This window comes from Notothenia rossii (genome assembly GCF_949606895.1).
Source record: "Notothenia rossii genome assembly, chromosome: 7".
In the NCBI taxonomy this organism is placed as follows: Eukaryota; Metazoa; Chordata; class Actinopteri; order Perciformes; family Nototheniidae; genus Notothenia; species Notothenia rossii.
Window position 1 is genome coordinate 69,324,396 of NC_136905.1, and position 15,365 is coordinate 69,339,760.

The window sequence follows — 15,365 nt, forward strand, 5'->3', positions numbered from 1 at the left end:
AAACCTTTAAAAGCCAAAGTTGATTCATTTTTACACATCGGTCAAGTTGCAGTTTTTCTGATGGAGTCTGTGGTGTGTTCAGGAGCTGGAAGCCATCCGTGATGCCCTGACCCCCCCTCTGGCATGTGCTGCTGCTAAGATCGGAGACATTGAAGCCTTGGAAGCCTTAAAGGAAATGGTAGGCAACACTACAAACTTCACTACGGTTGATAAGGATCAACTGTTTGCACTTGTTTGCAAAAAAATGAAAACCGTTATTGACAAAGTGAAAGTTCTCATCTTCAAAACAATAGGTCATAGCCTGGTCACCCAGAGGAAGCCAATGAGTCGCTATATATATATATATATATATATATATATATATATATTATAATAATAATAATAGATTTAATTTGTTAGCGCTTTTACAGGTGCTCAAAGACGCTTTACGGATAATAGTGAAGAGATATATATATTTTTTTTTATTCTCAATGTTGATCTATGAAGGCCAATTGTACTGTGTGTTTTGGTGGTAAAGGGGGTTACTTTTGTGTATGTGTTTGCACATGTTGTTATCAATGTTAACCAATAATAAAGTTGATAACAAAATAATATATTTAATAACTATTTCATAAACACAGTGTATAGGGAAATGCCCTGTGCTGTCATCACCAATATCAATATATCCACCTGTATCGGGCTATGAGACTCTAAGCACAGCAACGCACTCAACTCTTCTGCCAATAGAGCAGCATTTAGCAGGCTTATCTGGATTATATTTGTTTAGTAGGGTCAACACACACAGGTGAACCTTTCACACTGATGGTTCAACAACACAAATCCAGGGTCACTATTCCTGTGTTAGAGGGTTCAGAGAAACAAACAGGCGCCCAGCAGAACAAAACATGAGGCCCGACTGGTAAGGCAGGCCCAGAGCCGCCCCAATGTCACGTGTTCCTCGGTGTATGTGGCTCGACTTGTAGGCTGTTGCGATGGAATAAGCGGGATGTTTTTATTGACACTTTTCAAATGTAATTATGCTATGTTCACACCACTCAAATCATTTTATAATAAAATACATATGTTTGTTTTTTTTCATTCATCATAATACTCCTTAGGGTTTGTTTCCTTTGTTCTCATGTGCTGCTGAACAGTAAAGGGGGTTTAAAAAGTCGCCCTGATAATTAAAGTTATAAGGCTGGTCATATTCTACATTGTCAACCATTCCATTAAAAACGGCAATGTGTTAGTACGTCTCGTAATATTTGTACATGTATCCTAAACTGAGTCACAGTAATTGTAAATTACAGTGTTCATGGTCATTATTATAAAGGAACAGTGATCTGTGTTAATAAGAAACATTTAGATCGCCAACAAATCAAACATCTTATTTAAGAGTGCAACACAATTTTAATGTTATTAAAATAAATATTTAACCATGGCAAAAAAAGAAAAAACACATTTCCCACATCCCTGTAGAAACCTGTCATTAGTGTAGACCTATGGATTTGTAGAGTTCTTTTAAAAGCCATTTTAAAAGTTTAGTTTGAGAGTTTTACTTGAAACAATTAACACAGGCTATCTAATCCTCGTGCATGCATAATAATGCTATTGTGATGTCCATATTAAATAAACGAATTACTATCCTTTAATCACCAGGTGAAGTATGTTAACATTCTCTTTATGTTTGTCTCTCGCACAGGGCAGTAACTTGTTTCTGGCCGACTATGATGGACGCACGCCGCTGCATATTGCCGCCTGTGAGGGCCACCTGAAAGTGGTGAACTACCTACTGAGTCATGGAGCTACAGTCTATGCTAAAGATCGCTACGGCGACACACCCCTTTGCAACGCTGTGCGCTTCAGGTACGGCTCGCCTCATTTTGAACAATAAGGGCTGTTTTTCTAAATAGTAATGGAATCCATGAAATTGCAAACACATTTAAAATTCCCCTTTGTCCATAAGCAGCCATTTGAGTATTCTTGAAAATATGTTGTTAATTGCTGCTAAAGAAGGGAGTTGATTAAATGAGCTGCTGCTAGGTAGGGACTCTGGCTCTGAGTAAATGACAGAAAGGGAGCTGCGGCTGTGAGAGGGGGGGGGAACCAGGGGAACAACTCTAATGGAGTTTAGAGGCCAAACAATAATTATAAACTAATTAGGCTAGTTGTCAGCTGAGATGCTGTTTATTTTTACCAAAGTTATTTATTTTTTCTCCATGTCATTAGTTGACATTGCTCTGAATGTCTATCAAGGGAAAGCCGCTCTTAATGTTATAGTGTAAGCCTCAGGGTGAAATCGTTGTATTTGCCTCAGCTGAGCCAAATGGCTCTTGTCCTATTTTAACGGTTGGTACTGCAAGTGTGGACTTGTTTCCTTTGTGATGGTGGAGGGATGTATCGGAGCGTCGACACCTGTCGTTACACTTCCGATGCTACACACCTCTGCTTGCTTTGCCCTGTCTACATTTATATCATGAAAAGGCAGTAAGTCATAGAACTGGAGTTTTGAGTTTGAGCCGTAAGGTTGACACCATGTCTGATACACTTTGAATGTCCCAGACATTTCACAGTGCACCACAGCACAATGCCCATATAAGGAGTGGCGGAAAGTGTATAAAAAAGGGTGAAAGAACAAATATGGGGAGTGTCCCCTAAACCAGTTCCACCAACCTGTTCCCAGTTTCACAGATGAGAGATACTGGCTTCTTTACGATCTCTACAGAATGTTTTTAAAAAAAACCTTTTTAGTTCTTTACGTGACTGTGCCTATGGAAACCTTTTTAAACACTTTAGCATTCATTTCAACTGCATGTTAACTAATGTTGTAGCAAGCCAAGCAGCTAATCCCCGCAGCTCAGAAACCTATTTTACATCTTTTGTATCGTAATGAAAGTTTCCTGTCACCACAAGTGTCACTGCAGGTGACTCCTGCGTGGGTGTTCATGCACGGGCTAAGGAACTTGTTTTTACATGCCAAACTACAATCGCTGCCAACAGCTCTGTCAAAGAAAGTACATCTAGTCTTCCTAAAGGGAGTTAAAACTACCTATTGCATTATGACATGTTTCTTGCCAGTACACTAACAAACTGAGTGTAGACAATTGGAAGATAAATTAGAAAATAATGATACTTGTAATAATCTCACTTGTCCAAGTATTTCCTTTTTTATTTATTTGTTAACTATTTAGTCCAATGTGTACCGATAAGCAGATACATCACGGAAAATACAAAATGTATGTTAGGGAGTAAAACATAAGTGGTTTTCTTTACATCTATGTGATGTCCGGCAGTGGCTCAGTCAGTAGGGGCTTGGACTGAGAGCTGTAGGGTCGCCGGTTCAAGTCCCTGACCAGACCTAACATATGGAGTGTGGACTGCTACTTGGAGAGGTCCCAGTTCACCTTCTGGGCCCTGCCATGGTGCCCTTGAGCAAGGCACTGGACATCCCCCTTCCCCCCTCACTCCCATGGCTCCCCGGGCGCTGTACAAAAGCTGCCCACTGCTCCTATTACTAGGATGGGTTAAATGCAGAGAACAAATTTCACTGGGTGTTTCTCAATGTCGAGGAGGCTTGCTTGGTAGCACATGTACCTCCGAGTGAGTTCCTTCAGAAGCGAGGCAAGAATACCTCCTAGCCTCGGAAAACAAAGAATGGAACAGGCTAGCAAGTGTGCAGGTGTGCGTCATATGAGAGGCCCCGCCTTACATTTTCCGCCAAAGATTTGGAAAATTGGTCCGTGCGCAAAGCATTGTGGGGATTTTAAGACCGGAGTCTAAACATGCGCTGCCTCGAAATTTCCTGCAACGAAGTACGCCGGCCGCGGTAGAAGTCCAAGTATCCTGGACATTGGAACAGTCCTTCGGCGGCACTCGATGACATAGCATCCTTGAAATAGTGGCTCTGGAGCAGCTTTCCTCGACATTGAGAAACACCTACTGTGTGTTCTGTGTGCTCTGCATGCGTGACCATTTAAAGAGGGTTTCATCCCTGCCAATTCTTCTAAATATCTGTAGAAAGTCTTAGAGATATGGTCTTTTTCTCATGTTACTTTTATCAACTCGCTATCAACTCAACTTTTAGATATTGTTACCTGACTTGACTTTCTTAACAGCATTAAAGAGGTTATGATTTCAGTATATGCTGGTTTTAACTGAATGATAAATAATATATCACATATAAAGAATCAAGAATATAACTCTTTAGCATGTCTTCTCAATAACTTAGGCACAAGGAGGTGGTGAAGCTGCTGAGAAAGACCGGAGCGCACTTCTCCAGAGACAAGTTGGAGGAAGCAGGAACTGAACTGTGCAGGTGAGACACACAAAGCAGGTCTTGAAACAATTGCACACATAAACAGGCACAAATTCTGTGTTGATCAGCCATCATCGCAGTGACCCATCCTACATAGCTGACACAGGTTCAACCAGTTGTCCCACTGTTGCACAAACTGTAGGAATGCTCCCCGGCTGCATAGCTTCAGATCTGTTCTGTGTCTCAATAGAACGACACACCGTATGCTCCTGTTATTCATCTCACTGAGAAACCCAACAGGTTTTGTCAAGAGAGATCCAATTTACAGTTTCAGAAACACACCTTAAGTTGAATTATGATCAGCATGGCTTGCTAGCTATTAAAACAAAACGATAAGTCAAGAAGTTCAGCATTATTAATGTATTGCCTTGATGTGCTGGCCAAGTTCCAGAACAGTCTCTTTACGCAGCAACTTGTTATTCACCCCAGTGACTTTTTGATTATTTTTAGTTCTTATTTTGGTAAACAGAACCCTTTGCTGTGATAACTCATTTCATGTCCTGTGTCAGCCTGACAGTCAGCGGGGACATGGAGGGCCTGGAAATCTGGAGCCTTGCCGGAGCCGATCTGAATCAACCAGGCTACAACGGGCAGTCAGCAATTATAATAGTGGGTCTGATATGAAGTGGAAAAACTTTAATAACACAGTTCATAAAGTCAAACCCCATGTTATTCATTATGCTCATGTTTTCACCTCTCACAGGCTGAGGCTGCTGGCCTGTTGGAAATGGTGGCCTTCTTACACCAACTCAAAAATAAGGTATCCCTAATTCTAGCTTCTTCAAACCTCCATGCTTCATATTTCTACATGTGTCAAACACCCACATAATCACCTACTTTCACACCAATGTAACTCTCATTGATTTCATTCTGTCTATAATTTCTTCTTAATTACTGTTTTGTTTTGTGTAATTTCAGACAGTAATTGGTGAAGATGATGATGATGATGATGATGATGATGTAAATAAGATCTACTGTATACGTGTTTCCCAGTTTGTGCATGTCCCATATTGAGCATGAAAACCCCTTCATACCCTTGTGCCTATTATTGTTATTATTACTATTGCTATGATATTATTTTCAGAGATGCATCGAACTATCAGCTTGATTTACATTTCTGTGCCGAGCTAATTTTCAGTTATGTTTTGCTCTGTCGACCTAAAATAGTAGAGATGCACCGATTGCAATTTTCTTAGCCGTTTCCAATTTCCGTTTTTTAAGAAGTCTGACTCGCCATTTGTCTTTGTAGAACTAAAATTGATATACACAACAATTTTCTTTAATGGAAAATTAAATTGCAAATTCATACATATAAGAGTCATGGAAAATGTTGTATACTCTGAATGTAGGCCTACAGAGCAAAACATAAGTGAAAATGAGCTCAGCACAGAAATGTAAATCATGCTTATAGTTCGATGCATCTCTGAAAATAATATCATAGTATACTATAATATCAACCGTCCATTCATCCATATTATAAACTGATTATCCTGCCCAGAGTTTTGCCTTGTGTATCCCAGCATGCATTGTACACGAGGCAGTCAAACACTTCACAAAAAGGTCTCATTTGTTTCTGCTGTTGTTCAAAACAAGGGACAAGCAACAGTGCTAACCACCAACGGCCTATGCAGTAAAATGCATTAAAATGTAGAAATATGGTCTGATAAAGAGTTCGTGGAAAACTGTTAATTGTTTTTGCAAATACATTTCTAAAAACGGAATAAAGTGATTAATAGGTTAGTTGAATCAGAAACTATCTTTCCATGAAAAATGTATTTTGTGTAATTTCTGTTTTGCCCCTTTTTTTTATTCCATCATAAATCCAGTCCTCTGAGATTGTGACCCTTTTTCTATACTTTATGATTTTTAATGGATACATATTAAATTCTTTGAATTGAAAAACACAACATCAAACCTTAATTCAAATAATTGTTAGTTGCAGCCCTGGTTTTGAGAAGCAACATTTAGGCTAAGCATGTCTCAGACCTCTCGTGTGTGTGTGTGTGTGTGTGTGTGTGTGTGTGTGTGTGTGTGTGTGTGTGTGTGTGTGTGTGTGTGTGTGTGTGTGTGTGTGTGTGTGTGTGTGTGTGTGTGTGTGTGTGTGTGTGTGTGTGTGTGTGTGTGTGTGTGTGTGTGTGTGTGTGTGTGTGTGTGTGTGTGTGTGTGTGTGTGTGTGTGTGTGTGTGTGTGTGGAGAAACACCCCTCTCCAGTGCTGCCTGTTAATCCTGTCTCTTGTTGTTTCCGTGCAGAGCGAAGGGATCGAGTTCATCGCCGCCCCGACAGGACAGTGAGCTGACGCTGCCTCCACCAGCAGGAATCTTCCTCAACGTGCATCCTCTTCCTCCCAAGCCGTCCTCTACACACCGTCCTATTGAGTTTCAGAGTTGTTCGCACTTCGAATGCTTTAGATTTGACTTTTTTTAAAGCCATTACTTATGCTTCCCTCCAAACTCCAAGCCAGCACAACATTATTTAGACACTGCTTTCACTAAAATATGCCCAAAAAAGGGCAACACTATGTATACGTTTGATTGTCGCACAGTAGTATATGTATGTATGTATGTATGTATAAGGAGAAACATTATCATCCTGAATGTGAATGTTCAATCAGGGATAATTGTGAAATTCACCCGTTTTTAGCATGGAGTGCTATAACCTCCCTTTACTTCTTCAATGGAGGATGGTTGTTAAATACGTTTGTATAATGTACTAGGGATGGGAATTTGAAAGCAAATGTATATTCGAATATTCGACCCCCAAAAAAACGGTTAACTGAAATGTGTATGTGTGTATGTATATATATATATACATTTAAAAAAAGTGGGAATTTTTTTTATAAAACATAATTTGGAAAAATAAATACATGTTCAAATAAAAATTACAATAAAAATATTCATAGCTCATTCGAATACCTGAACAGTTTCGAATATTCGATGAATCGTTTCCATCCCTAATATGTACTAAAAGAGTTAAAGAACCCTGACTGCTGTTACAGTACTTTACAAAGTTGTGTGTGTTGCTGTAGCAATATACTAAAAATATCTTAAACTACAGGGTACATCACAGATTTTATTTTTATGGGTATTTTTACAATGAGATGCTAGAGAGTATCATGTTAACTCGTGAAAATAATGTTATCTTTATTGCATCTGGGATGTTATTCAACTGTAGCTCTTGTCCACTGCCTTTTCCATTTCCTGTTGCTAGAAACGGGTACAACCACAACCTGCAGTCACCTCTCCGACTCATCCGGCCTGTTTGCTGCACTGATTAACGAGCTTGAAGAGTGGCATATCTCACTCTGAGATGGACTGGGGGAAATTTAGACTATTGTTTGAGCCAGATGAAGACTCCCAGTTTCTGTATTTTCTTTTACTTTGCGTCAACGATCACAAAAAAATGACTTACTTTTCTTTCCTTATCTTTGTTCTGTAATGTGTAAATGGTGTCAAACATCGCTACTTTTGTTTGCTTTTCTGTGATTAATGTGATTTTTAAAGTGCAATGAAATGACATGAAAATGTTGCTGCTGCAATGCTTTGTTATTATCCCGATGTTGTATTTACAAAGAGTGTAAAGGATGGTCTTCCTACTGTGTAAAAAAAAAGAAAAGAAAAGCAACAGAAATAAATCTCTTGTATCAAAGTCATGTCTCCTGTGATTGCTACTGAAACTGAAACTCACATGAAACTGAATAAATTGCTCCTGGCTAAAGACTCCTGAGCAATTTCCAATTTGACATGGTTCCTGTTAAAATTAGCACGCGTCCAACCAATTTTTAAAGGTATTTTTTCTTAGTGTACACAGAGTCCCTTTGTGTTCTCTAAAGAGATTTGTTCTGAATAATAATTGGATTCATTGTGACTGCATTGGGCGTTTAGAACTGATTCTACATCAAACCCAAACGTAGAGCTTTCTGTGAACTCTCACTGTCTGAGTGTGAGATAAATCAACAAGAAATGAGAGAAACTAAGAAGACAAAGATGACATTACAAATTCCATACGTCCATGTGACTTGTCCGGCTGCAGTTGCTGGTATTTGCTATCTCAGTCTTCAGGGCGGCTACCCCGCCACGCTCATTGCTGGAACCCAGCTCAGCCGGTTGGACCAGCATGGGCCTCATTCCTCGCTGAATGAGAGACTTGTATGAACCTGGCCCTAAACAGTATATAAAGAGCTTAGACTCTGCAGTGATTCAGTCTGGGCTGGGATGGCACCTACGAAACAACACCACGAGGACAGAGCTCACCTTCCCCAGGTAAGCACAGATTTGACTACTCATCTCTGTAGATTTATTCAGGGACTTGTTTCAAATCCACGTAGTGATGTGTTCACTACCAACAGATCATTTCAGGAAACTAATTCTGTCTACTGTTTGTTTTTATTCTAGTGGAGACAACAGTTGAAGGACAGACTTTTCCCTGAGGAAGCTTGTGGTCCCTCTGATTAAGTGGTTCTCAACAGTTCAACAGTTCTTTACAAAAATTGTGAAATGTTTAGGACCACTTGACCAGTCAGACAAATGCTGCCAGTTTGGGAAAATGCTGCCTTCGAATGGATCTTTAAAAAGGAAAACGACTCTCAAGGCCTTTATGTAAAAGCAACTGTGTGATTTCCTCTGGTTCTCTGTTTCTTTACTGTCTTGCTCTGTCTTTTACTCTCATTTTGGCCTCTTGTGTTTCATTACCAACTGCAGTCCGGGAGTTTGGGGGACTGTAAAAGTCATCAGGCTTTAGTCATTTAACTTTGCTGTCAAACATAGACATTTTTAACAGCTCTGCTGCCGCAGTAACATTTGTCTTTCCTCTTTTTTACTGGTGCCTCTATTCAGATACTGATTAAAACAAGTCCATAAAGAACCATTTATCTCTTTTGAGTCCGTCAAGGATGACAGGCCGAGAGTCTTCATGAATGGTTGCTATCCAAAGTACTGAAACTAGTATGTCTGTTATCATTTTCCACCTTATTTTCCAGACTAGAAAGAGAATAATTCTGTCTATTTTTGGCCAATGAAGATAAAGAATTAGCATATGATATTTTTGTGTTAATATTACTGCTTCATTGTTGAATAATATGCTCCTGTAGTTGTTTACAGTTGTGCTCATTTTAACTCCGTTATATACAGTTGGATAGTGTAAGCAGCAATGAGTCATATTCACGTCTCGTGAGAACCCTGTATCTCTAGAAAGTCAAGTTTTAATGAGCTCAGAAAAACAACCCTGTTGGACACCCTTCTCACCGAAACCTGACATACACTGCATTGTCCTGGATAAGGAGTTTTATTTTATTGTTATGTATTGTATTATTCCTATTTTTATTTATGTATCTCTGAACCTTTCCTGTAACTTTTTCTGTACATGTTATTTTTTATTTTTTTGTTAGCTGTGACCCTGGATGAAAACAGGTTGGAGTGGTAGTATCAGGGAGGGGTTGATAGTAACACTTATTGCCTTGATGTGCTGGCCAGGTTTACATACATGTATAATTGACTGTCCTCTGTATATTAAAAAATACTAATAAAAAGAGATTAAAAAACAGCCTTGTGACGATGCATTCATAATCCAAATAGGTTTTTAGATAGTTAATATTACTTTCAAGGTTGGATAATTTTTTCAAGCGGTAAAGGAACACTTCCATCCTTCAGTTTATCACAAACATTTTAATTAAAAAACTCCAAATTAGGTAAATGTGCTTAGTTCCATTCTATCACTGGACATGAGTAATATATTTCTGCTTTGAACCTGCTTTAAGACACACTTCCTGGACTTTTGCTGTCTTTGTTAAACTGATCAAACCACTGATAAGTCCAAATCTGGACTCACTTAGACTGTAAATGACTTGATTAAATTCCAAACACATGTCTGCATTCTCTTATTTTTGGAACTATAGTTTGATAGGAAAACCAGACCTGAAGACTCAAACTCTGACACAAGAAAATCCGAATCCCCTTTTCCCAAGATATAGCCAGGCTACTTTATACAGCATCAATCATTCATGAGAGCACTGTGCACCGATTATTCCCCCTCTCCTTTTAGACAGCCCCTTCTCCTCTCCCTTTGATCTCCTCTCTGCGCCAAGAACTATCAATATTTGCTAAACGTTTCTCACAAAGCCTGCCGTGCACCGGGAGAAGCTGCAGAGGTCTCACGGGCAAGGGGATAAGAAGACATAGGAGAGGCTTTAATGAGATGCCCGGAGCGATTCCCCTGTGCGTGCGCAAGGGCAGCAGATGTAGCGGCACAGGAAGTCCCATGGGACCCCGTCCTCGGAATTTCATCAGCGGCCGGGGAGAGACCCAGCCCAGACCTCCTCCTGTGGGGAGGGCCGGGTGACGGTCGTGGTAAATCATCTTTACTATGGATTGTAATTATCGGTCTGCTGACAACCCCTGCCCCCCCCCCTCTCAGTGTGTGTGTGTGTGTGTGTGTGTGTGTGTGTGTGTGTGTGTGTGTGTGTGTGTGTGTGTGTGTGTGTGTGTGTGTGTGTGTGTGTGTGTGTGTGTGTGTGTGTGTGTGTGTGTGTGTGTGTGTGTGTGTGTGTGTGTGTGTGTGTGTGTGTGTTGCTGATGAGTCGCGTGGATTGAGAAGTGTTTTGTGGGATAACAATTAATGTATTCATTCTTAAAATATTTATTATTTAACCCCCCTGCTCTGCTTTCAAAGCATCCTTGTTGGGTGGGTAAATCGTTATTCTTTTAATCATCTTTGACCTTCTCAAAAAACGAAACTTCTGAAAGCAGCACAAACTTTTGTTTCTGTCTCAGTAACCTACCCTTTTGAAATCCAGAAACATTCAATTACATGAATGAAAGTTCTATAAATGATATAATATAAAGCCTGGTTACAACATTGAAAGGATATTGAATGATGGGCATTTACCAAGGGAAGGTTTGATGCGTCATTGGAACATAGGAACCAGTGTTTTTTGTAGAAATAAACTGAAAGCCAGGATATCTTAGCATCTCCTGCTTTGATTTTAAACATTTAAAAAAATCTGTGTCTGTGGAGTCCTCCAGCATCATGGTGCAAAACAAAATTGCCTTCTGTTAAAAAGCTCTGAACCACAGTTTTTGATTTTGTTGTCACCTTCAACATGAGTTTGAATGCAGTTTTCCAGCTGTGAATCTAAAACATGTCTCAGTAAGATAGCTGTATACTGGCCCACACTGTCTGTGGAGCAGCTCCACGTTTGGATGACATCATCACTACAGCCTGTCTCTCTGCTGTTGAGCTTCAGGAGAAACTGGTTCAAATGCAAACTGAACTGACATAATGTGAAACATGTTTTCAAATCAGTTTCCCCATTAAAAACACAGTAATTCACATTGACTTCAATACTGCACGGCAGCCTAATTACATTAGCTATACTGAACCAAATGCAACTAATTATTCTATAGGATAACCTCGGCCTGCATGGTGAAGGCTATTCACTGAATATCGACTGGCAACATGGATTTTAGATATACATTTTTTAACATCAATGGCTACAAACCTTAAATTATGAAATATGCTCGATTCACACAAAGCACATTTTTATTTGATTTGGATAAAGTCTGATACAAAGAATATTAAAATCAAATCAGTTTTATTTTATTTAGAAAAAATTAACTACCCCTTCAGTTGATCTTCATCATCAATAAGAAATCAAGTGGCTCCTGTCAGATTTCCTCTTGGGAAAATACAATGCTATAAAGCAACACTATAACCATTCATCCTGCAGGGATCTACAGTATAGGGATATTATACAGGAGGAAGACATACCATAAAGTATGCTCTGATGAGGTCATTACTGCTTGCCAGACACCCTATAAGCCCCTACATGAATAGTATAGGAATATTACAGGGAATCTGTCGTTAGGGGTTATTGCCAGGGTTGTCATTGTGCTTTACATCTTCATGTGGGGGCTGACAATGATGCACCAGCAAATCGGGTGGGAGAGCAGGTCATCACTGTCTGACAGGGGGGAGTGAGTGAGTGAGTGAGTGAGAGAGGGAGGGAGGGAGTGAGGGAGAAGGGGGAGTGAGGGAGAGAGATGCTGGAGAACAGAGCAGCACATGCACAAGGTGCTCCATCGCTCTCAGATCTCCAGCGCTCAGAGATCAGGCATGACCAGCCTAGGGATTGCTTAAAAAAAAGTATTTCACTTGGATGTGAACCTTTTTTCTTGCATACCGGATGGATTGTATTGCTTTGTTGTCTTCTCGGACTACTGGAAACCTGAGAGGTGATTTTACGCACACGTGCACACAGCCCTCACCGTGAGTCACTGGATGTCCGGATTAAAAAGCGTTGTGGATCTTTTTGGAGGGTACGAGAGAACTGATTTAGATGGATATACAAATGAAATAGGTTTCCCAAAGAGTGGAATATTTTCTCTAGGCTATACTCGCTGCCCACATGGCTTTGCCAAACTCATCGGGGTCTCCCGGAGCTGAGAAGCCCAACCCCAGTGTCATAGACCTGGGGACATTCTTCGTTGACTCCGATATCATATTTGGATTTACAAGTCATCTGTTAAAGAGAAAAAACAAGGTAAGAGTAACCTAAAGTGATGATTGAAACAAATATAGAAAAGGATGATGCTTAAGAGGCGAGACAGACTGAGGTGCGTCTGCTGTCCGTTACTCAGGACCCTGAACAGTGCCTCGCAGCATCCTCAACGCCCTCTCTTGCTCACTAACTTCATCCTATCTTACTCCAAACCCTAACCAATCATATCTTCGTGTCATTTATCACTTTTAGTCAAATGTTCCTACGAGAAAAGTGTCTTTGCCATTCATTACATTTTAAAATCCTTAATGATTGTAATGGCCAAAATACCACTGAAAGGTTTGACAGAAGTTGTTTAATCAATTAGAAGAGGCTCAATATGAACACCAAGCCGATTTATATTTTCTTAATAACTCTTTGTTGTACTATTTGTGGACTGTAAATGTTTTTAATTACTTGTGTTGCTGTGTCTTAACACACATCTTTTTGTGTCCTTAAAAAATCTTCGAGTATTTTGCATCCCAACTTGAAATTCTTCAAATAAAATAAAAATAAAATTACAATTAAAGAAATATTTTTATTATTTATATTTTCCATTTAAATGTGTTGTTCGGCATGAGTCTGACAACCAGAGGACAAACGACTATGGGTTTCCCTAAATAGGTCGTTTGAGGGCAGGAAAAGAGAAATGCTTTAGAGCATACTGTCGCTTACATCACCTACATGAAATATTTAAAGTGTACTAATTAAATATTTAACCTAGTACACCCGCACCCTTTTAGTTGGAGACATACTATTCTGTGTTTTTGCCAGAGGATGGCGCCAGACACCAACAGCTCACAGAGGCAGTGCTGCTGAAGAGAGGCAACAGTTGAAACAGAAAACCTAATGAGAACATTATCTATGGAATGATAGACACATTAGTATTAGGAGTAAAGCACCCTGAACTCAATGTATCCTTATTTTATTGTGGTAAAAGGGCTTAGTGTGGACAATCAGCCAACACTGTGGACAGTATAACAATGATGTTAGTCTTATGAGCTTATTGAAGAGTAGAGACTTTTCTGACAATGTCATGGAGTTTTCTAAAAGTGGTATTTGTTTTCTCCTGACCACCAGTGAAAACTCCTGTTGTGTAGGCAAAACATTTTCAAGTCCACATCAATTATAAATGGAGATCACAACGTTTTAAAGGACACCTAAAATGTCATTACATTGTAGATACAAGTATATGGAATAAAGAGTCAGGAATAATGAATATGTTAATATCATAGTATTATAAAGTCATACAAACATGGAGTATGGTGGTTAGAGCTGAAAAAAGCTGATAGAAGAGCATGTGACTGAGACTATGTGGAATCAGATGATCTTTCCAGCCCTAGCAACAGGAAATATGTAATGGGGTTTAAACTATTAGAAAATTATATCACGTTTCATCACAAAGACGATTCAGAGTGGCTTCATAATCATCATTTAGTCCCCCCGTCCCCGTCCCCCCACACTTTTTCCACCAAAGTTTACTTCAGCCCTCCCATTCTCAGAGTAACACCTCCTCCTGCGCTCCGCTGAGTGCCCTCCTGTCCCAACAAATCCTCCGCTGTAAACTTCTGGTACACACTCACCAGTTGCTTTCGATCAGTAGGTACTGGTCCAGTTCAATCAGACAGATGACTGGTAAACCCCAATCAGGTCTCCAGTCTCGCCTATGGCTCTGCCCAGCGTTTTTTCGCGATAAACCTGTGAGACTCTCGAAGACGTTCTCCTGAAGGTGTTAGCTTGATCTGGGAGAATGAGCTCATTTGGGGGCAAATCAGCTCCTGATGGAAGGGACCATAACAACCGCATGTTCACTGTAAGTGTGTCACTGCACAATATTTAAGTAGGATTAGTTTCAGTCGTGTTTTTCCTACTTAACAAAATAACAGCACAACTTGCATCTCATTGGTGCGCATTGGACAGGTGCTCTGCTTTCAAACGTACCGTCAAGGTACAAACAAACAGTTTCATGCTCACGCTTCGGCGAACTGGAGGTGAGACCGGTTGTTATTCTCACATTTGAGGTTAACCAAACTTTTCCTTATGCTGAAGGTGGAGGGATGTCCGGGTGGAGAGTCTCCGGTAACCCCCAGGAAAAGGCTTCACTCGGCGGAGGACGCGCGGTGCAGCAGCCGGCCTCCCCCCGAAGGAGCCGGCTCGGTTTCCATCTCCGAATCGGAGGAGAAGGGAGGCTTTTGCCAACAATGTCAACAGAAAGTCACAGAGCTGAAGAAGCAAGCTCTAGCCCTGGCAGACCAAAATTCACTGAAGGTTGGTTTTTATAACTTTTCCATACTGTTTTAGGCCAATATCCTTATGAAATTTTAACCTTTTTTTGCAATTATTCACACTGAAAAGTTTTGAATCCTGTTATCCTTAGCTCAAAAAGTCAAATTATGTAAAAAGAAAAAAAAACGCATGAAATTAGCATACTTTCACTTATTGTTTAGCACAAAGCAGAGCTATGGAACCTAGTGTGTGCTGCTTTAAAATGTCTGTTGCCCGTCTTTTGGGCTTTTTCCCCCCACCTGCACCTGCTCTTA

At 40.1% G+C, this 15,365-nt stretch overlaps 2 protein-coding genes and 1 long non-coding RNA gene across 4 annotated transcripts in view; all 3 read left to right on the plus strand.

Annotated features, from left to right (window-relative positions):
- Positions 1–7,940, plus strand: part of aspg (asparaginase homolog) — an 18,367-nt gene extending 10,427 nt beyond the window's left edge. The window contains exons 8-14 of the mRNA XM_079692836.1: positions 83–178; positions 1,682–1,845; positions 4,208–4,294; positions 4,804–4,903; positions 4,998–5,054; positions 5,213–5,254; positions 6,545–7,940. Of these exons, the coding sequence (XP_079548962.1) occupies positions 83–178; positions 1,682–1,845; positions 4,208–4,294; positions 4,804–4,903; positions 4,998–5,054; positions 5,213–5,254; positions 6,545–6,586 (588 nt within the window). The 3' untranslated portion in view covers positions 6,587–7,940. The remainder of the gene's footprint in view (positions 1–82; positions 179–1,681; positions 1,846–4,207; positions 4,295–4,803; positions 4,904–4,997; positions 5,055–5,212; positions 5,255–6,544) is intronic.
- Positions 7,941–8,503: 563 nt separating this feature from the next.
- Positions 8,504–9,833, plus strand: LOC307046896. Its single transcript, XR_013810276.1, has 2 exons — positions 8,504–8,554; positions 8,687–9,833. It is a non-coding gene; the product is annotated as an uncharacterized lncRNA (long non-coding RNA).
- A 2,860-nt stretch (positions 9,834–12,693) lies between these two features.
- kif26ab (kinesin family member 26Ab) overlaps positions 12,694–15,365 on the plus strand; it is a gene marked incomplete at its 5' end in the record, with an annotated part of 67,598 nt that continues 64,926 nt past the window's right edge. Inside the window, 2 exons of one of the 2 annotated variants that reach the window (XM_079641177.1) lie at positions 12,694–12,828; positions 14,875–15,093. In XM_079641177.1, the coding sequence (XP_079497303.1) occupies positions 12,694–12,828; positions 14,875–15,093 (354 nt within the window). Of the gene's footprint in view, positions 12,829–14,401; positions 14,639–14,874; positions 15,094–15,365 lie in introns of those variants that run through there. The other variant, XM_079641178.1, reaches the window with a different exon arrangement.